This window comes from Cornus florida, unplaced genomic scaffold, assembly GCF_030987335.1.
Source record: "Cornus florida cultivar Cherokee Brave unplaced genomic scaffold, ASM3098733v1 CherokeeBrave_3.0.0_Hap2_Chr01, whole genome shotgun sequence".
Lineage (NCBI taxonomy): Eukaryota > Viridiplantae > Streptophyta > Magnoliopsida > Cornales > Cornaceae > Cornus > Cornus florida.
The window spans coordinates 111,889,576-111,916,672 of record NW_026775571.1 but is presented as its reverse complement, the minus strand read 5'-3'; the positions used below and the strand labels follow the sequence as shown (position 1 = coordinate 111,916,672).

General features: G+C 38.1%; 1 protein-coding gene across 1 annotated transcript; it reads left to right on the top strand.

Annotated features, from left to right (window-relative positions):
• The first annotated feature begins 20,656 nt into the window (after window positions 1-20,656).
• LOC132314112 (potassium channel KAT2-like) lies at window positions 20,657-25,350 on the top strand. Its single transcript, XM_059813015.1, has 11 exons — window positions 20,657-21,384; window positions 21,476-21,691; window positions 21,803-21,958; window positions 22,062-22,119; window positions 22,220-22,537; window positions 22,993-23,232; window positions 23,396-23,494; window positions 23,590-23,622; window positions 23,712-23,897; window positions 23,999-24,716; window positions 25,058-25,350. The coding sequence occupies exons 1-11, from the start codon at window positions 21,200-21,202 to the stop codon at window positions 25,171-25,173; spliced, it is 2,325 nt and encodes a 774-aa protein (XP_059668998.1). The 5' UTR covers window positions 20,657-21,199; the 3' UTR covers window positions 25,174-25,350.
• The last annotated feature ends 1,747 nt before the right edge of the window (window positions 25,351-27,097 follow it).

Genomic DNA, 27,097 nt, shown 5'->3' with positions numbered 1-27,097 from the left:
CTGGATCGTAAGAGTAGATGAGTTTGGACGGTGGTCCCTCACTGCTAACCTCAACCTTGGAACGGGTACTGACCGTATCCTGAAATAACAACAATGGTGGGTCAACCCCACGAGCAAGTCCTCTCTACTATGACCCAAATCAGAGAATAAAATAAACTAATCATTTATATCCGGATGAGTACTATATCTGTATACATCCTAAGGGAACTATCCAATGTATAACATGACCTCAACCAGAATAAACGGTGATCACTTAGACTTACACTAGGTGGTTAAGTGTCACCTTTCCCTACCTGGGAAATCAGCTATTATACATGGTGCACGGTACTGACAACACAGACTATAACGAACTACACAGTGATAACGCATCTCCATGTACAAATGAATATACTGAGCATATCAATTAGGCAACACATGCTAACAATATTAATAAATATACCGAGTATGTCAATTAGGCAACACATGCCAATAATATTAAACCACATATCCCGACAGCCACACATCTGTCTATCGCAACGAATGCATAAGGTATAAATGAGTCTAAACTTATTAGCCAGCTCACATGGCTCTATATGGCAACACATCCATATAATATAAATGCGACATAATTTGAACAGTCCATTTATTCTTTGAAATGCACACAGCATAATAATCATGGTTGATATATGATTAACAGTATAAATATCCCATAATATATAATGGATAATTTATATGACGATAACCGTGACATTATTATATTTGAACAGTAATAATGAATACCATTTAATAAAATAATAACACCATCTATAGTAATGTTGATAAATGAATCACATTCATATCCGTACGGTAAACGGGCCAATTAAGGTTTAGAAATATTAATCGGCCATAATAATAGTTAACGGGTATTAAAATAATAATTTCGTGACCCGTTAAACCCGTAAATACCAACACGGTACCTAAAAATCCAAGTTTAAGGTTCTGAAATTTACAAAACAGGCCCTAGGGGTATTCTGGTAATTTCCAGCAGCTGACAGGGCCCTTCACGCGCCCCCACGCGCCGCCCTAAGCTTCCCCACGCGCAGCCCTATGTTTTCCACTCTCTCACGCGCTCACACGCGCGTCTGGCATCAGCCGCGCGTGCGCACGCGCTTCCACGCGCCCTCTAATGCTTCTTGCTGACGCGGCGGCTCCTGATTCGGTGGTTGCATGGACTTTGTTGTGGGCGCGCTACACTGGATAATTCTATCTTAGTTCTTCTAATCCAAGGGTCCTGGTTCGCGCGCGCACCATCCTATGGTGTATTGGACTACACCGAATCAATCTGCTGATTAGTTACTCATCTAACAGCCGGATATCCATGCGCACAGTAACTATAGTGCGCCGTATCACACCGGATTACTCCGGTCATCTCCCCCACTGCCGGCGACCGGAAAACTCGCCGGAAGGTCGCCGGAAAATACAGAAAAATTCCGAAAATTGCCCAAAAATTCTAGAAAAAATTCTAAAGTTTTAAATAACAATTCTTAAGATTCAATTAATTACCTAGGCCAATAATAAATTATTTAACCCTTAAATATTTAATATCACATTATTTTAATAAATTAAATATTTAATTTAGCATTGTCCTAGCATGGTTTCTAACTAAAAAAAATAGCCGAATAAATGTAATGAATAATTTATGGACTCAAAGGGGAAAAGTAGATAATAACTTGCCTTTTTGGATTTAAAATAAATCCGCCGGTTGCGCGTAGTCGAGTAAATTTCTCCTACACCGGTCCAAGCTCCTTTCTTTCTCTCTCTTCCTTTCCACACTTTTACAATGGCTCACTAAAAATTATAACTTTTTCTAACTCCCTTCCATTCCTTCTAAGGTAGGCTAGCTAATTTATATACAATTTATATAATATAAATATTACAAATATCTAATTTTGCATTTAATTAACCACACTCCCAACCATATGGCTTCAAGTCTTACCCATAAACATTAATGAAATCCTATCCTAATCTCTAATTTCATCATGACTTATGATTTAATACTATTATTATTATTATTATTATTATTATTATTATTATGATATTGTTATTAATAAACTTTTATAATTATTATTATTATTAAACTATTATAATAAGTATTATTATTATTACATAAGAATACATTATATCATCATAATACTTTATAACACAAATATAATACTTTAATTAACTAATAATGCTTAATATAAACATAACAAACAAATAAAAATTATTAATAATAACACATGCACAATTAAATGAATAAATTTACTATTTTAACATACACAATTAATTTACATGCACCATTAAATGAACTTAATATAATAATGTAGCATGCACAATAATAGGTAAAGAAATCCACACATAAATGAATTTAAATAAACTAAACTCTTTAATAAAATACGGGGTATTACATTCTCCCCCCCTAATAAAGGAATTTCGTCCCCGAAATTCACTACATACCTGTAGTAAAAAGCTCTGGATACTTGGCACGGATAATATCTTCCCGTTCCCAAGTAGACTCTGTAACACTATGATGACTTCACTGTACACGTACTAATGGAATAGTCTTCGTGCACAGTATCTGATTCCTACGATCGAGAATACAGTAAGGTTGTTCCAAATAGGTTGCATCGGGTTGCAACTCAATCTCACCCACATCAATGTGTTGATATCGATCTTCTTCCCGTAGAAATTTTCGCAGCATAGATACATAAAAAACATTATGTACCCTATGAAGATTATCTGGTAGAGCCAGACGATAAGCTACTACCCCAATTCGATCTGTAATCATAAAAGGACCCACAAAACGAGGCGATAACTTACCCTTTGACCCAAACCGCATTACTCCCTTCATGGGAGAAACCTTAAGCAAAACCTGATCACCAAACTTAAACTCCAAAACACGAGTTCGACGGTCAACATAACTTTTCTGTCTGCTTTGAGCTGTACGCATCCGATCCCTAATGATAGCGATCTTTTCTGACGTGTCCTTAATAAATTCAGGACCCAAAAAGCTGTTCTCACCAACTCCAAGCCAACAGACAAGAGACCTACACGGTCTACCGTACAAAGCCTCAAATGGTGCCATACCAATAGTTTTCTGATAACTATTGTTATAAGCAAACTCTGAAAGCGGCAAATATTCCTCCCAATTGCCCTTAAAATCAAGAACACATGCCCGCAACATGTCTTCTAAAATCTGATTAACTCGCTCAGTCTGTCCATCTGTCTGAGGATGATAGGCAGTGCTAAGATAAACTTCTGTACCCAAAGCCTGCTGAAAGCTCCTCCAAAATCCTAATACAAAATTCGGATCTCTATCTGATACGATGGACAATGGTACGCCATGAAGTTTCACCATTTCTGCAATATACAGCTTAGCATACTGTTCTGACGTAAAGTTTGAACGAACAGGCAGAAAATGAGCAGACTTGGTCAATCTATCAATAATGACCCAAATAGAATTATGATTATGATGCGAAGTAGGTAATCCCTCTATAAAGTCCATAGAAATACTCTCCCATTTCCACTCTGGTATGGGAAGTGGCTGTAACGATCTTGGCGGTCTCTGATGATCAATCTTAATCATCTGACAGGTGCTACATTTAGAGACAAAGATAGCTATGTCTCTCTTCATGCTGGCCCACCAAAACTGGCGTTTCATGTCCTGATACATCTTGTCTCCCCCTGGATGTACAGAGAACTGAGAAGTGTGTGTCTCTCTCATCACAACATTTCTCAAATTGTCAGCTGAAGGCACAATTAAACGTCCCTTGTACCTCAATCCTCCATCAGTCCCTACAGAATAAAAAGGAACATCTCCGGAGGCTAACTCCGAAACCCGATCAATACACTGTTGATCTGAGAGTTGCGCTTGAATGACCTGATGAATGATAGAATGAGTTACTACCACACATGCCATAAAAGCGTCTGCTAACTCATCAACGGTCTTCAAAGCATCCCACTCTGTTGCAAACAAAGCTGAAAGGCTGACATAGGGTCGGCGGCTGAGTGCGTCTGCTACAACATTTGCTTTCCCTGGATGATACTGTATAGAGAAATGATAGTCTTTCACGAACTCCAACCATCTGCGCTGTCTCATATTCAGTTCCCTCTGTGTGAACAAATACTGTAAACTCTTATGATCGCTAAACAATCGAAAAGTCTCCCCCAAAAGATAATGCCTCCAAATACGCAAGGCAAAAACCACTGCTGCGAGCTCTAGATCGTGAGTTGGGTAATTAAGCTCATGAGGCTTAAGCTTCCTAGACCCATAAGAAACTGGTCGCTCTTCTTGCATCAACACACAACCCAAACCCTTCAGAGAAGTGTCAGTAAATACTAAATACTCGATTCCACTTTGAGGTGTGGCTAAGACAGGTGCAGAAGTTAACTTACTCTTCAATTCAGCAAAAGCAGTCTGACAAGAATCATCCCATACAAATGGTACATTCTTCTTAGTCAGATGAGTAAGTGGACTCACAATTTTGGAAAATCCCTGGATGAACTTGCGATAATACCCCGCCAATCCCAGAAAACTGCGAATCTCTGTCGGTGAGGTAGGCTGTCCCCACTCCATAACGGCCGCAACCTTGGCTGGATCTACTGCTAACCCTTCTTCTGACACTACATAACCCAGAAATTTGACCTCTTTCTGCCAAAATTCACACTTCTCAAACTTCGCAAATAACTGATGTTCTCGAAGTGTCTGCAACACTGTGCGTAAATGTCTGGCATGGTCATTCTCCGACTTAGAGTAAACCAGAATATCATCAATGAAAACAATGACAAACTGATCTAAGTACTCTCTGAATACTCTATTCATCAAGTCCATAAAGACAGCTGGAGCGTTCGTTAAACCGAAAGGCATAACACGAAACTCATAAGATCCGTACCTTGTGAGAAATGCTATCTTTGGAACATCTTGTTCTCTGGCTCGTGGCTGATGATAACCAGACCTCAAATCGATCTTTGAGAAGTAAGTAGCTCCCTTCGACTGATCAAACAGGTCATCAATTCTGGGCAACGGGTACTTGTTGCGAATAATGACCTTGTTCAGTTCTCTGTAATCAATACAAAGACGAAGAGATCCATCCTTCTTCTTGACAAACAGTACTGGTGCTCCCCATGGTGAAGTACTCCTGCGAATAAATCCCTGGCTGAGCAACTGCTGAATTTGATCTTTCAACTCTCGCATCTCCACTGGTGCCATTCTGTACGGCGCCTTAGCAATAGGCGTAGTGCCTGGAGCTAAATCAATGACGAAGTCTATCTCTCGACTTGGTGGCAAGCCTGGAATTTCCTGGAATACATCCTGGAATTCCTGTACTACCGGGATACTGTCCAGAGATACCGCAGTCGCTTCCTGTGAGTCCTTCTCAAGAACGAATAAATAAGTGCTAGGCCCTCTATCAGGTTGTGGTACAACAAGAAGATACATCTCCTGTCCTGGTATAGCAAATACAATAGACTTTTCGTAACAGTTAACCTGAGCATGGTACTGAGATAACCAGTTCATCCCAAGTATAACATCCTACGAATGCATATCTAACACTAACAAATTTGCAAGAAATCGAAGCCGGCCCATATCTATAAGGATATCACCGCTACACTCTCGTAAAGTTGCGCCAACTCCCAATAGTGTATAAATATTGAGAGGTTGGTCACATAACTGAGTCGTCATACCAGATAAGATAACAAAAGATCTAGACACAAAAGAATGTGATGCACCAATGTCAAACAGTATACGAGCAGTTCTACCATGTATAGAAAACATACCCTCAATAGCCTGAGGAGCCTGCGCATTATGTGGCATGAAGTTATAAACCCTGCCATGATGCAACTGCTGTGGAGGTTGTCCCGGAGGAAATGGTGGTGCTGGAAGTGCCGAAAAATTCTGAACTTGCCCACGTGGCATCGGTGGGGCCGGTAGAGGTAATGGCTGATTAGGTCTCGGCTGCCCATACTGTCCCTGCTTAGCTTTGGGACACATCTTGGCCGGATGCCCAATTTCTCTACAGTGATAACAACGTCCAGTAAAAGGACCTGCCTGCCTTCTCTGTTGATTTCCCGACCACTGTTCCTGTCCGGTCTGAGTTACCCCACCTTGTCTACCCTGATTAGGAACTCCATCCCTCTGCACATCTGGGTTTCCTTTGTTTTTCTTCCAAGGTTGATGTCCTTGAAATCTGCCCCGATCATTGGACTTGGTACCACTGCTGCTTCCTTTCTCCACTGTCTGGTAGTCTCGGTTAGCCCGCTTATCTCCCTTGGACTTCCGGTAATCACTCCTCATCTGGCAGTGCTGTAAAGCGGCATTAACCACCTGGATATAAGTAGTATATGCAGGACTACCTATGATCACCACTTTAATCGGCCATATCAACCCCTTAACAAAGCGGTCTCTCTTCTTTTCTTCCGTATTGACCTCTTCTGGTGCAAATAATGACAAGTTAATGAACTTCTGTTCATACTCAGCCATAGTCATATCCTCCTGTTGCAGATCCAGAAATTCAGTCTTCATCGCTGATCTTACTGACATAGGAAAATACTTGTCATCAAAGCGAGTCTAAAATTCAGCATAAGTCAATCTGGTTCTCTCTTCGACAGTAGTAATAGACTCCCACTACTGCAATGCATTGCCTATCAGCATAAACGTAGCTAGCATCTGTTTCTGCACTTCGGTACAGATTACCATCCGAAGATGACGCTCGCTCTCCTGTTTCCACTGATATGCTAACAAGACATCTGTGGACCCCGCAAACGATGGTGGATTCCCTCTGATAAACGAGTGACGAGTTTTGTCCCATGACATTGGCTGTGCCACTGGTTCAGGAACAGGCACTATCGGAGGAGGTTGCTGGTTTCGTAGAGCAGATGCTACTCCTGCTGCTACAGCTCGTGCAATAATATCAGCAACTTGGGGGGAAAATTCCTGATTCTCATTTTGAGTTGGGGAAGTACTGCGATGACGGTTCGCATTCCTTGTCCCACGCCGAGACATCCTTCTTTTGAATTCAGAAAAATCTAACGTCAGTACATTATAATGGACCGACTAAAAGAATACAAAGAACCCTAATACTTAGGCTCTAATTATCAGAATACACAACGCGGAAGTATAGTAATCACAGATCCCTAAGACACTCGAACCTGGAATGCTCTGATACCAACTGTGACACCCCCAACATTTTCCACGCATAAGTTGATCAGGCTTATACACGAAAAACGAGGGATATCAAAAACAATTGGCAATATACACGCATGGAATACAAAATGATGATAATAAAAGAATTTAGACAGGAAAGGAACACTAAATAATACAACATCCATCCATCCTTTATTTAATACAGTACTCCATTACAACTTGGAAATCCTATGTCAAGGATCCCTAAATATAAACCGGAGAGTTCAACGTCAAAAGTAAATAAAAACTGAAACTGAAGTAATACATAAAACTTCTACCCTGAACTGGATTGTAAGAGTAGATGAGTTCGGATGGTGGTCCCTCACTGCTAACCTCAACCTTGGAACGGATACTGACCGTATCCTGAAATAACAACAATGGTGGGTCAACCCCACGAGCAAGTCCTCTCTACTATGACCCAAATCAGATAATCAAATAAACTAATTATTTATATCCGGATGAGTACTATATCTGTATACATCCTAAGGGAACTATCCAATGTATAACATGACCTCAACCAGAATAGACGGTGATCACTTAGACTTACACTAGGTGGTTAAGTGTCGCATTTCCCTACCCGGGAAATCAGCTATTATACATGGTGCACGGTACTGACAACACAGACTATAACGAACTACACAGTGATAACGCATCTCCATGTACAAATGAATATACTGAGCATATTAATTAGGCAACACATGCCAACAATATTAATAAATATACCGAGTATGTCAATTAGTCAACACATGCCAATAATATTAAACCACATACCCCGACAGCCACACATCTGTCTATCGCAACGAATGCATAAGGTATAAATGAGTCTAAACTTATTAGCCAGCTCACATGGTTCTATATGGCAACACATCCATATAATATAAATGCGACATAATTTGAACAGTCCATTTATTCTCTGAAATGCACACAACATAATAATCATGGTTGATATATGATTAACAGTATAAATATCCAATAATATATAATGGATAATTTATATGACGATAACCGTGACATTATTATATTTGAACAGTAATAATGAATACCATTTAATAAAATAATAACACCATCTATAGTAATGTTGATAAATGAATCACATTCATATCCGTACGGTAAACGGGCCAATTAAGGTTTAGAAATATTAATCGGCCATAATAATACTTGACGGGTATTAAAATAATAATTTCGTGGCCCGTTAAACCCGTAAATACTAACACGGTACCTAAAAATCCAAGTTTAAGGTTCTGGAATTTATAAAACAGGCCCTAGGGGTATTCTGGTAATTTCCAGCAGCTGACAGGGCCCTTCACGCGCCCCCACGCGCCGCCCTAAGCTTCCCCACGCGCAGCCCTATGTTTTCCACTCTCTCACGTGCTCACACGCACGTCTGGCATCAGCCGCGCGCGCGCACGCGCTTCCACGCGCCCTCTAATGCTTCTTGCTGACGCGGCGGCTCCTGATTCGGTGGTTGCATGGACTTTGTTGTGGGCGCGCTACACTGGATAATTCTATCTTAGTTCTTCTAATCCAAGGGTCCTGGTTCGCGCGCGCACCATCCTATGGTGTATTGGACTACACCGAATCAATCTGCTGATTAGTTACTCATCTAACAGCCGGATATCCATGCGCACAGTAACTATAGTTCGCCGTATCACACCGGATTACTCCAGTCATCTCCCCCACTGCCGGCGACCGGAAAACTCGCCGGAAGGTCGCCGGAAAATACAGAAAAATTTCGAAAATTGCCCAAAAATTCTAGAAAAAATTCTAAAGCTTTAAATAACAATTCTTAAGATTCAATTAATTACCTAGGCCAATAATAAATTATTTAACCCTTAAATATTTAATATCACATTATTTTAATAAATTAAATATTTAATTTAGCATTGTCCTAACATGGTTTCTAACTAAAAAAAATAGCCGAATAAATGTAATGAATAATTTATGGACTCAAAGGGGAAAAGTAGATAATAACTTGCCTTTTTGGATTTAAAATAAATCCGCCGGTTGCGCGTAGTCGGGTAAATTTCTCCTACACCGGTCCAAGCTCCTTTCTTTCTCTCTCTTCCTTTCCACACTTTTACAATGGCTCACTAAAAATTATAACTTTTTCTAACTCCCTTCCATTCCTTCTAAGGTAGGCTAGCTAATTTATATACAATTTATATAATATAAATATTACAAATATCTAATTTTGCATTTAATTAACCACATTCCCAACCATATGGCTTCAAGTCTTACCCATAAACATTAATGAAATCCTATCCTAATCTCTAATTTCATCATGACTTATGATTTAATACTATTATTATTATTATTATTATTATGATATTATTATTAATAAACTTTTATAATTATTATTATTATTAAACTATTATAATAATAATAATTATTATTACATAAGAATACATTATATCATCATAATACTTTATAACACAAATATAATACTTTAATTAACTAATAATGCTTAATATAAACATAACCAACAAATAAAAATTATTAATAATAACACATGCACAATTAAATGAATAAATTTACTATTTTAACATACACAATTAATTTACATGCACCATTAAATGAACTTAATATAATAATGTAGCATGCACAATAATAGGTAAAGAAATCCACACATAAATGAATTTAAATAAACTAAACTCTTTAATAAAATACGGGGTATTACAGTGCCATCCCAATAGTCTTCTGGAAACTATTGTTATAAGCAAACTTCACAACTGGCAAATATTCCTCCCAGTGGCCCTTGAAATCCAGAACACACGACCGAAGCATATCTTCCATAATCTGATTCACCTTCTCAGTCTGTACGTCAGTCTGAGGATGACAAGCAGTACTAAAGTGTAACTCCGTACCTAAAGCCTGCTGAAAACTCTTCCAAAATCCAGATAGAAACCTCGAATCCCTGTCCGATATAATAGACAATAGAATGCCATGTAGCTTCACAGTCTCTGAAATGTAAAGCCTCGCCAACTGCTCCGAAGTGTAGTCAGTGCAAATAGGCAAGAAATGAGCTAACTTGGTCAACCTATCCACAATGACCCATATGGAATTATGCCCCTTTAAAGAATTTGGCAACCCTTCCACAAAATCCATAGATATGCTCTCCCATTTTCACACCGGAATTTGTAGTGGCTGTAGAGCTCCTGGCGGCCTTTAATGATCAATCTTAACCATCTGACAAGTACTACACTGAGAAACAAAAAGAGCAATGTCCCTCTTCATACCTGCCCACCAAAACTGCCGCTTCATATCCTGATACATCTTATCGCTTCCTGGATGAACAGAGAACTCAGAGTGGTGAGTCTCAGTCATCACATCCTTCCTCAAATTATCAGCAGAAGGTACCACTAACCGTCCCTTGTACCTTAAACCTCCATCAGCCCCAACATAGTAGAATGGAACCTCTCCGGAAGCTATCTCTGCAGCCTTGTCGACACACTGCTGATCGGTGAGTTGTGCTTGTAAAACCTTGCGAATGATGGAAGGTGTAACTACCATGCAAGCCATAAAAGTATCCGATAACTCATCTACACTCTTCAAAGCATTCCACTCAGTAGTGAATAGAGCAGAAAGACTACCAGCAGGTCGGCGACTGAGTGCATCCGTCACCACATTCGCTTTCCCTGGATGGTACTGTATAGAAAAATGATAGTCTTTTACAAACTCCAACCATCTGCGCTGTCTCATATTCAGCTCCCGCTGAGTGAACAAGTACTGCAGACTCTTGTGATCACTGAATAATTTGAAGGAGTCACTCAACAGATAATGCCTCCAAATACGCAAGGCAAAGACCACTGTTGCCAACTCCAAATCATGTGTTGGATAATTAAGCTCATGAGGCTTAAGTTTCCGAGATCCATAAGAAATCGGTCGCTCCTCCTGCATCAATACACATCCAAGACCCTGCAACAAAGCATCCGTGTAAACAAGATACTCTATCCCGCTCTGCGGAGTAGCCATAACCAGTGCAGAAGTCAGCTTCCTTTTCAGCTCATCAAAAGCTCGCTGACAGTGTTCATCCCACACGAACTGTACACCCTTCTTGGTCAGATGAGTGAGTGGTCATGCTATCTTGGAGAACCCCTGGATGAATCTCTTGTAATATCCTGCCAGACCGAGAAAACTCAGAATCTCAGTAGGTGATGTAGGCTGTCCCCACTCAACCACCGCTGAAACCTTGGCCGGATCCACTGCTATCCCCTTTTCTGACACCACGTAACCCAGAAATTTCACCTCCCGCTGCCAAAATTCACACTTCTCGAACTTTGCATATAACTGGTGCTCACGAAGCGTCTGCAAGACTATGCGAAGATGTCTAGCATGATCATCCTCCGACCGAGAATAGATCAAGATGTCATCAATAAAGACAATAACAAACTGATCCAAATAAGCCTGGAAGACTGTATTCATTAAGTCTATGAACACTGCAGGTGCATTAGTCGTCCCAAACGGCATAACACGAAACTCATAAGAACCATATCTCGTGAGAAATGCTGTCTTAGGAACATCCTGCTCCCTAACCCTCAGTTGATGATACCCAGAACGCAGATCAATCTTGGAGAAGTATGTGGCTCCCCTTAACTGATCAAACAAGTCATCAATCCTGGGCAAAGGATACTTGTTACGAATCGTAACCTTGTTCAACTCCCTATAATCTATACACAGACGAAGCGAATCATCCTTTTTCTTCACAAACAAAATTGGTGCTCCCCAAGGTGATGTACTCCTACGAATAAAACCCTGGCTGAGTAACTGCTGAATCTGATCCCTCAGCTCTCTCATCTCTACCGGTGCCATCCTATAGGGTGCCCTAGCAATAGGCGCAGTGCCTGGAGCTAAGTCTATCACAAAATCAATCTCTCGACTAGGTGGTAACCCTGGAATCTCCTGAAATACATCCGGGAAATCCTGTACAATCGGTATGTTATCCAATGGCACAGTAATCCACTCCTCATTTTCCTCCTCCACATGGAACAAATAGGTGCTACTGCCCCCTTTAGAACGTGGCATAGCTACTACATACATATCTTGACCAGGTATGGTAAAAATAATAGTTCTATCAAAACAATCAACTTGGGCATGGTAGTGAGACAACCAATCCATCCCAAGTATCACATCATAACTGTTCACGAGTACGAATCACTGTTCCCGAGCTCAAAATCCAATCTCCACCATTCAAATTTTAACTCATTGAGTCATGAACCATTCCTCCAAATTTCAGCTCGATCGGACCACGGACAAAGCGGGATCGGACGTTTGATGAAATCTGGGCAGACTAGGAAAAACCTGCATTTTTCTTCTCTTTCTTGTGAAAGCTATGGCTGATCTCTCTCCCTTTTTATTCTGACTTCCTTAGGGTTATTTACCCTAAAGAGCTGAGCTTTGGGCTTTAATAAAACCCACTTGGGCTTTCCTCCATATAGAAGGAAATAAACACAACAAATCTCCCCTTTTCTGACTATGTGGAGGGAATCGCCATTCCGGTAATCGAACAACAAACTTCAAGCTTCTCTCTTGGTAGGGTCTTTGTCAACATATCAAAACCATTATCATCAGTGTGAACCTTCTCAAGTTCAAGTAACTTATTGTTCAACGCATCTTGGGAACAGTGATTCGTACTTGTGAACAGTAACTGGGTTTTGGTTTTTTCTATTATGCCTAGATTTCATCAAACGTCCGATCCCGCTTCGTCCGTGGTCCGATCGAGCTGAAATTTGGAAGAGAGGTTCATGACTCAATGAGTTAAAATCTGAACGGTGAAGATCGGATTTTGAGCTCGGGAACAGTGATTCGTGCCCGTGAACAGTAACCGGGTTTTGGTATTTTTCTCTCTAATTCTCTTTGTTTTTGCCAAGATTGTTGATATCTTAATGAGATGTATTGTAGCCTCTAATTACAATTAGAGAAGACTTTGTGTACCCATTATTTGGTTGATAGTGGAGATTTCAACTGGACTAGGTCTCGTGATTTTTGTTCCTTACATTAGGGAAATTTTCCATATAAAAAATTACTTGTGTTCTTGTGGCTTGGTGTGATTGTTTTTTTTTCCTATTATTTTCAGCACATATAAAAGTAGAGATATATTATATTTGTTTGTATATAAGGATAAGAGTTATTCTGCTATATTTGTTTATTGTTATTTCTCCCAACATGAGTAACGTTCTTCTTTTTGAAAATCCTTTCATTACTCTCTTTCCAAGTATGGTAAACCATAGCTGAGAAACAAATCTTGCAAAGAAGATTTATAGGGGTTTTCATCTTTCATTTTTTGCTGATCCAATAAATTAGGGCTTTTCAATCTGTGATAAAGGTGTTAACCTTATATTTCAGCTTGATGTACCTCCAGATAGGAGAGATGAAAGAGCAATTGATGAAAAAGTGGTCGTGTGACTCAGGATTGTTAAGGCACAGAGTACACAAGTTAAGGTGCTTTGCCATTGATTTACTGTCAAGAGTGGGGAGTTTGCATTGTGTTGCTAACCACATATTGAATTTCATACGAGGTATTGTGGGGGATAGCTATACCAGGTTAAACCAAGGCACTTGTTCAACATGGCCTGCCAAGAACAATGATGTATGTTTCAAGCTGAATTGACCTGAGGATGATGCAATCCATATTTTTGTATCAGACCATGAAGGACATGGTTGTTGTAGGGAGTGAAGCTCTGGGATGACAACTAGCAGTGATGGTGGAAATGTCCAAGTTGAGTTGGTGATGAACCTGTCAATTGTAATATAATCATCGGTAGGTTTAGTTTGTTTTTTTACGATTCAGTTATGGTTACGGTTACAGTTATGATTTCAAAAATATAGAATCATTTATAAATGGTTCGGTTACGATTTGAGATTCCACAAAACCAAACCGAATCGAACCGAATGGTTTTTTAAATTATATATATTTATATATTTTATATTATATATTTTTTGATAAGTTATATTTTGTATTATATAAAAAATAAAATAATAAGATTAGCCTTTTAATCACACAACTATATATATCATGATATATAATAAAAAATTATATTATAATAGAAAACTATATTATATATAATATATATTTTTAATTGTATATATATGTTAGATTGAATTATAAAAAAGTCTAAAACCGTGAAACCGAGCCGAACCAACCCGTTTTCTCATGATATGGTTTGGTTTGGTTCCATTGATTTCATGATTTGATTCGATTCCATTTTTTATGAAACCAATAAAAATTGTTTGGTTCCAAAATATTTTCAAACTGATCCAATCCGAAGTGTGAGTACCCTTATTATTTCTCGAATTTAAGTACGAGTCCATTCCTTCCTGGCTGTTATGTTTTTAGTTTTTATCTTCTCAGCTTAGTTTGGGCTAATTTTTCTGGGTCTCCACTAAGTGATCGTCACACATAATAAACAAAATAATTTGCTTTATATCCGAGAAGCCCAATGAGAGAAGGGCATGGGCCCATCATTGCGAAGTAGTTCAGCCCACACCCTTTACCTCATTCAGCCTTTTCAATTTCGGCATACTATCATGGCTCCATAATAAAAGTATTGGAAAACTGCACCCGGATAAATTATTACATTGTTCGACTTATAGTCAAACACAATATGATACGTGAATAAAAAACGAATCAAACTATTATATTTATTTGTGTATCGAAATTTTTGAAACTCGTCTCTCTTAAAAATCTATGTATATACTGCTACTTTTCTTATGTTAGGTGGATAGCATGGAATTGATAACTTTCAATTAATTTTAAAAAAAAAATTTAGTTCAAACTTTAAACTATTTTTTCACGTGATTCCAAGTGAAGTTACATAATAAAAACGCTTCCAAATGAAACATAGAATAGATGTATATATCAGAAAATATAAGGCGTATTTTTGTGGATAGTACCTATTGAGGTGTCCAGTATATGAAACAAAAAAAAAAAAAAAAATCTAAATGAAAATTAATAAAGCAAGAAAACTCCCTAGCCATAATTAGTACGAATATATGATCTCTCTTTCCTAAAGAAAGATCGAGTGATTTGAGTTTCACATGAAAAAGTGTGGTGTATGCGCACGTGTTGCTTAGGTATAAAAAGAAAAAAATTAAATAGAAAGAGAAAATAAAGAGAGGAGCTTAGAATGGTTGCACACAGTGAGGTTGCATCAATGTAACGTTTGAGGTGTATCTATTGTTGGGAAATTAATATGAAGGAAGCATTTATCACATGTCAATCTATCTACCTAAAATCATAAAAGTTGTTACCATCATCATATTATCTTTGAAAATTTTGACATCTGTGAAATCATTCAACAGTGACCTTTCATGAAAACAAAGGACTATATATATATATATGGTACAAATTGATTGCGAATTGATTGCGAAGGCCGTAAAACTCGTACTAGTAGTAGAATGTGTGATTTCCACCATCAATCCAAATGCACGCTTGACAAGACCAAACGCACGGAGTATCATTTATGGTATAGCTCACTACCTTCCACTCAACTTAACTTATCATCCGTACATTATCTAATGGAAAGTTGGAAGCTCTCTCTCCTCTCAATGTGTGTGTGTGTGTGTGTGTGTGTCAGTGTGTATAATATATACATATCTATATGCAAGTTGTTCAAACCAGAAAATGAAGTGTGAGCTAGTAAGGCCAGGCACTATCTGTGTTTAATTTCTTTTACAAGTGAGTGGTGTTATCAGTTGTACGTACCTAGCCTGATATGAGCTCATTTATGTATATGTGTGTGTATATATATATTTGGTCGATCAAGTCTCAACATAAGTACTTATTTCCATTCCAAGTCGGTGCACAAGGCGTAGGATACAAACTTGTAGTTGGCATCCCAATCGTCTAGCTAGCCTAAAATCATATCCATTTGAACAAAAAGTGAGTCATGAAGTCATCATGCATGTACTGACTCATGCAAAGTCAAAAACTAATCAACTAGGTGCTGATTGTCAAACTTTATCTTGCTAAGAAGATATCTGGCAGAAACACTTTGAATATATTAATTATCGAAATGATAAGATTGCTTTATTGTGACCAATCACAATAATAATTATTTTGAATATATCTCATAGAAACACTTTGAATATATCTCGCTGAAGCACTTTGAATATATTGATAATTATCAGAATGATAAAATTGCTTCATTGTGACCAATCACGAGTTCAAAATAAAAAAATTTACTTCACATGCAAAGATAAACTGCATACATCTAACCCTTTTCAAATTCCGAATCACAAGATGTTAAAATAGCACATACACCCATAGTTCAACTTAAACTCTTAAACTCTTATATATACAAGTGATGCAATTTGATCATATCAATGAAAACTTTTTGTAATCCAATGAAAACTTTTTGTAATCCTTCCAATTTGAGACATAGCAAGTGGTTATGCAAGTTGTGCACTTTCTTATCAAATCAAACCAACTTTGCTCTCTATCCCCAAGGGCTGTAAGTGTGTGGGTTTGGTGGAATAGGGTCATCCACAATAGAGAGGTTTTGGTGTCTTTTTTCCTTTTTTGTACATAAAAAAGATACTATAAATTGGGTTAAACAAATATCATCTTTTATAAATTCTCTTGATAAGCAAAAGCAACATATCTAAGTTGAGGTTATTGACATATTTAGAAAATTAGAAGGTATGTTAAAATCTCTTATTAACCTTTAAAGGGTAATGGACCCGAGTCTAAGCCCAATACACAAGACCAAACCCACTAAAAAAGTGTTTTGATAAGATGCACTAAGGCCCATCAGTAACTTTCGACATGTTTTAAACGTGGGCCAAACTGAAAAGTCAAATCGATAGAGAAAAGTGCTTGACCTAGCTAAAAGAGTTCCTAACCGATAAAATTTTGATACCTGTCAATCTCACAGTTCCATATATTGAATGCGTTAGGCATGCCATCTCATAAGTATATTCACCCAATGATAGTGCGTTATTTAAAAAAAAATGATCTACCTACTTATAAAAATACTGATAATGAGATTATGTTTCATTAGATTGGTACACTTATGATAGGGTGTGCTTGACACATTCAATATCTACTCCTGTTCATCGGTAGGAGTTTGAATCTGCCGCTTCCCTATTGGAGCCCATGGTCTTAAAATTTTCAATGTACTTAAATTCAATTTTAATACATTTGATCTATATTTTAATATATTAATTGTGTTGAAATTTAAAAGAAATGTGTTGACATATGATTTAAATATTTTAAAAAATGTCAGGTAGTATAAGTAATATAACTACTATTGCAGAGGAAGTTACAACTTACAATAGAGGATCCGAACTCTATAGTAGATAGTTTGGATTAGAATGGCTACATGCATAAGTACATACTATATAACTTTTGCATGACAACCTACAAAAACACGAGAAAAAGAAAAAGATAAAAACCTTTATCATGACACTGATTATTGTTTTAATACAAAGTTTATTATGTTCTCATTCATGCCACTTTAGCAATAAATAAATGTTGCCTTGATTCCATAATGTAATTGACGATACCATGATATATATATATGTAGCTGATTGATGATGGACAAATGCTAGGATACATTTTAGCTAATTGGGTTGCATTCTGTCATTTCTATTTTTTGCAAACTCACTCAACGCATCAACTGAGTCAAGAGAACACACACAAATAAATAAAAAATAATTTCTATCAAAAAAATTAAGTGTAACTGTGTAAGCCAAACAACCACCACCACCACCACCACCACCACCACCACCACCACCACCACACACACACACACACACAAATAAATAAAAAATAAAAGATCTCTAAAGTAAAATAAATGCTTATTCCCTCAAAATTTTTATTTTTGATAAAAGCAAATAGAAAAAAAATTGCACTATTTGTTGGTTTATATATGTGATGCTTGTGCATAAGTCATGCTAATCTTATTTCTATTGCTATTGTTTCAATCACAGATGTTTTTGAAGGGACCTACGCCATGTCACCCAACAAAAATTGTTAGGGTGACGATATAATTTTTCTAAAATCTCATTTAATCTCGATCTTGAAGTTTTGTGTTGAGTGGATGACAATACGTCATTAGATTTTCAAACTAAATTTATCCTTAGAAAACCCTAAAAATAAAGAGCCCATTTTTGCCACCCAGCTCAGGATGTAACCATTACCAACCACTAACGAAGCGTGGAGCATGAAATGCCTCATCATATGAGAAGAGCTTAGAAAACCACATTTAATTTGTAATATGAATCTAGCTAGGTCAAGGTGTGGCCACAATATTAGTAACATGACCTTGGATCCACGACAACGGATAATTGATTTCGATTGGTCCAAGTTGGTCCCAGTCTCAGTCATTTGAGCTGACTCATTTCAATTCATCTTTACACGAAACAAATAGGAACATGAAATTAATCGAAAATAAAAATGTCCGCAACGCAAGGCACCAAATTTGCGAGATGTCTTGGTCAGAAAATGTCCTTCAATATGCTATATATATTTATACATTTATATGGCAGAAATGATGGCTGTTACATTAACACTCATTGTCGGTGATGCCATCCGTATATGTGCTGCCGCATCTTCTCCTCCTAGTTGGTACCAAACTTGAGTCTCACGGCAACCTGGTGCATGAGGGCCTTACAGAAAATGTGATGATACAGAAAATAATAAATATTGTTAATTAACAGTATTCACACACACAAAGATATGTATAGATAAGGGAGCTAAAGTAATAAGGATAATAACTTTTCCTGATATGATCTCTCTCCAGAATCGCAACGGAGAACATAACAAGAAGAAATTACATACAAAATTCACTCCTGGATACACAAGTGCTCAAGTACTGACCTTTTTTTTTTTTTTTTTTTTTTGAATGGTAACTCAAGTACTGACTTGATAAGAGTGTAACAATAAAAAAATTACATACAAAATCCGTTCCTTGATACACAAGTGCTGACTTGATCATTAGAGTGTACCGCCGGACAACGCACTAGGGCTAGTCCCAGTTACCACACCTCATTTTTGCAGAAAAGTCAAGCCGATCCAAATGGTGCCAGAATCACTCAACATATATATATATATAATATTGGTGATCCAGGTGGGAATGACCCGAGTTAGATTGTGCCACTGAGTTGCTAATCATAGCCTTTGATATTCCATTGATTCAGTTGGTGGAGCAGAAAGATTAAAGAGGCATATAAGACGAGCTCTCTGATAGCTAGCCAGGGAGTGATATCTGATCTGACCCACCTCCACATGGATGTGCTGCGTGACCTGCCCGTCTGCCCATTGCAGGTGGATGAAGAGAGAGAGATTTTGAAAAAAAAAATGTCATTTTCCATTGCACAGGAAGATCTCCAATCTCCTCCTGTTTAAGTGGTCTTGTGCGCTCATCGTGTGCCTAAATGCAATACACTACATTATAATGCACCATAATTACATCACAAAATGCAACAACAATGTAATAGTTATGCAACACATTTATATCAAACACATTACATCTTGTTCCAATGTTATAATACCATTAAATCTAGAATTTTATACATTTACATAATTATTGCATTCTCGATTTAAAGTTGTTACATTAACGATTTAAAGTTATTGCATGAGGCACAAAGACAAAAATATCAGAGTTTTCCTATATCTTGTGTTGTATCATAGATAAGCAAAGTACTTGTTTCTTAATTCTTCCAAGATTTCAAGAAGAAAGATAAAGATGAGCTCTTTGATGATTAAAGAGAGTTAGTACTATTACTTTTTCTCTTCACAATTTTCATGATCACAAGTGGCCTTTTCTTGTGTGGTGGTTAATGGAAACACTTAGACAATAACCATTACTTTAAGAGAGAGAGAGAGAGAGAGAGAAAGATTCTTACTCTTAGTTGTCCATGTCCTATAACTCTCTCTCCAAACTTCCCAAAGTGTAGGATGTCTCACGGGGATCACAGTAGGCCCTCCCAAATCCGGTAACTCCAATGCCATCCCCCTCCTTCACAGGGTGTGTATGTGAGAAAGAGACATGTACAGATAGATTAGACAAAGAAGAGTATGAAATATTAAAAATATAGAATTAATATACAAGCATTAAGTTTATAAATTACATGGGTCCTGAGCTCATGAACTTGTGAATTTCCGATCTCTTGACCTGAAATAGGGGCAGAACAAAAGAATGTCACGGACGATCAAAATCATGAATCCATCATAACCGCCCATTGAACGGAAAATATCATTAACATTGAACTTTAAACTATGTAAATACTAAATCTTTCATCATCAACTGGTCGGCAAATAATTACAACAATAATGTGTCCTCATACTAGAAATGGGCCACTGTACATCTCACAGAGAGAGATGGGTTATTGAGTTGTTGGGGAGGGGCGGGCTTAGTACAGTATCACCCCACCGAGACAAGCTCTTATTGGTCCACGTGGCATCCATAACATGAACATCTCCATAATTTATTACGTCTGTCTGGTTCATTTTTAGACTCTGAAATGAAAACACCAAAATATTTTCACTCAAATCTGTCCTTAAAAGCCTTGTCTGTATAGCATTCACACCCCCAACATTCATTGATGATGGAGCTCCCACCATCACCACCAACGTACACCAACATCAGCACTACAAGTCTATCATATTTTCTTTCAGTAACTCTCTCTCTCTCAGAGGTCATCTCTGCAACTGCGTTACGGAAAAAAACTCGTGTCTGCCACTTCAAGAGCTATTTAGTGTCGTGTTTTTCTTCTTCGTCAATCTTGTCCCATTCTAATTTCTCAACCTTTCTTAACACAATTAAAAATTCCCTTTTTACCTTTTTCCATTCTTAAAATCTTTTCCACCCTTAAAATGACACGCAAGTTGCATACTCATCCCAAATATGTTCCAAGCAAACCAAAGAAGCGCACTGATCAAGGAGAAGTAGAAAGAAGAGATGTTACACGTGCCACCACCCAACAGCTAGCTTTGCTATATATAAATAAGCATTACAAAGAAACTTAACCCTAGCAGAAGTTTAACACACTGCTGTAACTTGGGGAATTCAAACCCGTAGAATGCTGCTTTCCTGTGCTAAAAAAGATTTCTTACCACGGTGCTGTGTCGATGAGTTCCATACGAGTACTGATAGCCATGGCAACATCTTTTCCAGTGATATTCTCCTCCCATCCCTCGGAGCCAGAATCAACCACGCAACTAAACTTCGCAGACATATAATTTCCCCATTCAATCCTCGTTACAGGTATGATGATTACCATTGCCCTCTACTTACTCAGTACAGTTTAACAAAAAAGTGAAGAACTGATATTTTCATTTTCAATTCTTCATTTCAGGGCTTGGGAGATGTTGCTGATTGTTCTAGTCATTTACTCAGCCTGGATTTGCCCATTCGAGTTTGCATTCCTGACATACAAGAAGGATGCACATTTCATAGTTGACAACATTGTCAATGGCTTCTTCGCCATTGATATAATTCTCACCTTCTTTGTTGCTTATCTAGACAGCCAATCATACCTTCTTGTTGATGATCCCAAAAAAATAGCAATCAGGTTTACATGCAGCATTTGATTATGCTTTTTATTTAAACTGAATAGAACTGATAGATTCTTTAGGTATCTTCGATAACCATCACTTAACTTCCTATGATTTTGTCCTTACAGGTACATAATGACCTGGTTTATTTTCGATGTGTGTTCAACTGTGCCATTTCAATCCCTTAGCCTCCTTTTAACAGACCATAGCAGTGGACTTGGTTTTAAACTACTCAGCATGCTCAGACTCTGGCGTCTCAGACGAGTCAGTGCCCTGTTCGCAAGGTCTGCTACCACGTTCAAAAGATGCCCCTTGGTTTCTTGAAAATTTTAAGTAGTTACACGGGAAGAACCATATTACTCATTAACCTGGTTTGCTTTTCTTCAGACTTGAGAAAGACATTCGATTCAACTATTTCTGGATTCGGTGCACAAAGCTCATCTTTGTAAGCCACTAAAAAACATGATTCAGTTCATTTGTAAAGATAATATTTATGGTATCTTAGCTATTGAAAATGTGTTGCTTCCCTTTTGGTTTGCTTTCAGGTTACCGTGTTTACTGTACATTGTACTGGATGCTTCAACTATTTGATGGCAGAGAGAGATCCAAATCCAAAGAAAACCTGGATTGGTGCAGTCTATCCTAATTTCAAAGAAGAAAGCCACTGGGACAGATATGTAACTGCATTATACTGGTCTATTACAACACTAACTACAACTGGTTATGGTGACTTGCATGCTGAGAACCCAAAAGAGATGCTAATTGATATTTTTTATATGCTATTCAACTTGGGGTTGACATCTTACCTCATAGGGAACATGACAAACCTTGTAGTCCAATGGACCAGCCACACCAGAAATTTTGTATGCTCTCTCTCTCTCTCTCTCTCATACTTTTTTGTGCTATTCCAAACTGCACCTGTTATTCATCCAAAAAAATCCCTGTTAAAAAAGCTACATACAAACTGGATTTTAAAAGAAGCAGAATAAACCCAAGTTCCCATCAACAGTTTCTACTAAGATTCCTACTGTAGTGAGAACTATAAAACTTGTGCAGCAAGACATCCTCTCCCTTAAAGTTGATATTTCCGTATGAAAAACTTCAAATGCCATGCCGACACTAAAGAGAAAATAGGACATATTCGTGCGTAATAATACAACATTGAAATTATCAAATTAAGCATTGGAATTTTCCAGTCAGTCAGTTAGATTTGAGTTATTTTTCCTCTTCATAGAATGTTATATATATATATATATATATATATATATATATTTTTTTAGGAGTGCAATTTTTAAGAAACTTTCCTCTGGTACTGTAGAGGGATACAGTCAGTGCTACTTCTGAATTCGCAGCAAGAAACCAGTTGCCCTCTCACATACAGGATCAAATGTTGTCTCACATATGTCTCAAGTTCAAAACAGAAGAACTGAAACAGCAAGAGACCTTATATGGTCTGCCAAAATCCATTCGCTCGAGCATTGCACGCGGTCTCTTCTTCCCTATTGTTCAAAATGTCCGTCTTTTTGAGGGAGTTTCTCACAACTTTCTTTTCCAATTGGTATTCTTCTTTCTATATTATTTCTCCGTTTCTCTCATTGTAAGTTAAGAAAGTGTTTCTCTTCTACAGAGGTCTAAAAACAAAATCCACGAGTTATGGTGTTCGTTTATACTAAGTTCATAATCTTTGCAAGATGTTAATACTATTTTCTACTTTGTAAAAGGTTTCTGAAATGGAGTCTGGATATTTCCCACCCAAGGGAGATGTGATTCTACAGAATGAGACTCCAACAAATCTTTACATACTGGTCTCAGGAGCAGTGGTGAGTGAACTTGATATTCATCTCAAATACTTTTCAAATCCTCCACAACACTTACCTCTTAACATCTTTGGTTCGGGAATGATTTGTGGTGGCAGGAATTGATCGTTCATATTGATGGCCATGATCGAGTATGTAACTTTAACACTAGGATATTCATAACCAGTAGAACAAGCAGACACCAATGACCTAACTTCACATTCTCTGATGCACCGGACAGGTTCTCGGAAAGGCTGTTGCAGGGGATATTTTTGGAGAAATAGGTGTTATGTGTCATAGGCCACAGCCATTCACAGTTAGAACCACCAAGATTTCTCAAATACTACGGCTGAACAGAAGTACGCTGATGAACATTATTCAGGAAAATACAGAAGATAGATGCATTATCATGAACAATCTTTTCCAGGTATGCATATATGATGAAACAGAGAATTGAAGTGAGATACCTACTTCATTTGTTATGTGCAACAATAATAAAGATTGATATTATGTGCTCTCCATGTACAGAAAATGAAAGAGCTTGAAAAGTTTGGTCTTCTGGACCAACATGCAAATCCAGGTTTGACCCACAGTGAGTGGTTTGATGGAGAACTAGAAGGAGAAATCTCTTCTCACACTGTTTATCAAGATCATTCACATGATCCATTGAAACAGAGTGAGACAGAAATAGATTTCCTTACTTCAGAGGCTACAGAGAAGAATGGTGCAGGAATAGCTCATACTGTGACCAGAAGTGGAATCACTGGAATGGATGTCAATTTAACACCTTCTGTTCGCAAGGGGCACTTCGAAATGGTTAGAACTCTATTGGAAGAAGGAGCAGAGGTGAACAAACCAGATGCGAAAGGGTGGACACCAAAAGCTCTAGCTGAAAAGCAAGGAAATAAGAGTATACATGACCTTTTACTTAATTATGAAAATAGAAGGATATTACATGGAAAAAAAATAGATTTTATAGGGCCAGAAAGAGCTGACTGCTCCAGGAACAGTCAATTCAAACCTACAAGAAACAAGGGCCCCAAATTTTCAAACTCTGATGTTAGAAAGGTACCCCCAACCTTCAGCTCGAGCAGTTCTAGCCGTGCCCCTGCTAGAGAAGTTACAAAATTGACTAAGAGAAGAGTCACCATTCATATGAAGTTTCAAAATAACATCACATCCCCAAAACAGCTGGGAAAGCTAATACTCCTACCTGATTCACTGGAAGAGCTATTCAGGATTGCTGGTAAGTTTTGTAACTTCTGTTTGACCACAAAGGCTACTTGCAAACATAAACCTGGATTCCTAGATTAATAATTTAATTGTTTGATCAACCTTAGACTAGATTCAAGAGAAATGAAAATGAAAATGAAAAGTCAACATATTAACAACATTCAAGCCTGATTTGTAGATTAATTTTTTAATAGTTTGATCAACCTTGGACTAGATTCAAGTGCAAGTGAAAATGAGAAGGCAACAACAAGATTAGCCTTGAATAGTGACTAGCTATAATGTTTCACTAACAAAGCATGTTTTACTTTCTTAATGCTTTACCTGTTTGCCATCCTGCAACTTGTGGAAATGCAGGTCAAAAACTCGGAAGCTACGAATTTACGAAAGTTGTAAGTGCCCAGAATGCAGAAATAGATGACTTGAGTGTAATCCGAGATGGCGACCATCTGTTTCTCCTTCAAAATGTGTGAAAGGTCCAGATTGTGACGTCACCAAATGAATATCGGAAAATTACAAGTTAGAATGTAGACATGCAGTTAGCTTGTAGCTTCAAGGCAACTGTATATTGATATATTTTAACAAGAAAATAAACTGCACTGATTAATCAAATTCGCTGCCCAAAGCAATAAATAATTCTAGGGAAGTCAAATTACAAATGGTCGCCTTCAACTCATTATATGAGATAAAAACTCAATCCAATTACAATTCTATCCTCTTATGACAAATGCCGTCAATCAAGCACAAAGGTAAACACGCCACACACAAAGATTTGCGTGGTTCGATATAAGCCCACATCCACAGTAAAGATTTCAGTAATGCAAGAAATTACAAACCCAAACCCTAACTCTCTCTCTCTTTCCTAAACCCGGGGGGGGGGGGGGAGTTCCATTTTTCTGGTCCTACCATGGCTAGGGAAAAAAAAAATTGGCCACAACATCACATATCCAATTAACTAACTGAAATCCAGTACTAAAAGCATCATAACATTTTAACCCAATGTAGCTTTCCTTACCGCTTATCAAAGAGAACAGTTTGAGATTGCAGCCTTCTGAAAAACAAAATTTTATATGGGAAACAGTTGCATATTCATGAACACCAAAAATATTATGGTTACTGGACATAAAACTAGTGTAAAAGGGATGATGTGAGTGTTGTCTGACCCTCATAGAGATATAAAGTTGAATAGGGAAAGTTCTATAAGCCCAACCATGCTTTATGTGACTTAAAAAATAGCAATATTAGAGGTGGGTATAGACAAATTGCCATCAAATAGAGGGTACAGTGCAAAAAAAATCCTCCATAAAGTATTGGTCATTTAGTAGAAAACTCTCTCGTCTAATAATTTGGCATATAATCCCCGAACTAACCAATTTGTTGTAATTAACCCGTTGTAATTAATCCATCCGTGATAAGCAAGTAGGTTGAATTTGACCGTAAAGAAGCATGTGCTGGTCACGACAATCCAAATTTTTTTAAATAACCATACAACCCTTATATGAAACTAAAAGACCACAATGCCCCTATCATCAACCACCTACAACTCCGGTGCCCGTGAAAGTTTCTGATTCTCTCTCTTTCTATATTATATCCATCATGAATACACACATATATACACACACCCTCATCGTCAACCACCACCCCAAGCGTCATCTTCAACCCAAACTGCAAGGACGGTTAAACATGAACCCAAATGAATCTACTTCATGAACTTTAATTTCTCCCAAAAATAATAATAATAATTAAAAAAAAAAAAATCAGGAGTTTGGTCAATGCATCCTTGACTGAACAGCATCCGATTTGAAGGAAATTCTCGAAGACGAATCAAATTTATAACCCTAAATTGAGAAAATCCCCAAAAAACTCCTCCATGGACACATGAAAACATAAAACACTGTCAATTGTATAAAATATAAACAAAATTGAAAATTTCTGAATCATTGTGCCCTAGAATTCCTTGGCTGTTGGTGGAGATGGAAGGCGGGCAAGAATCGGCCGGCTGTGGAGAGCTTGGTTGTTGGCTCGGCCGTGGAGAGCTTGGGGCGGTGAGCAGCGGGCTGTGATGGTGAACTCGCGGCGGCTACCTCGGCTTTGATGGTGTCGGTTGTGATGGAGGCGGCGGTGAGTTCGGAACGGGGAGGTCGGCGGATGAGGCGAAGCTCGGCGGTGAGCTTGCGGCGGTGCTCGGAACACAGACGGCGGTGTGCTCGGCGTGGAGACGGCTGGTTCAGGAGGGCAGCGAATCAACGACTAAAGAAGTCGCGATTCCGGTGATGGGCTGTTATAAAGAAGCTCGGCCGTGATTGGGTTTGATGGCGGCCGGCGGGACTGAACGGCTACGATCTTGGCTTCGGATGGTGGCGGCCGGCGGTTGAGAGGACGGTGGAGAGGACTCAC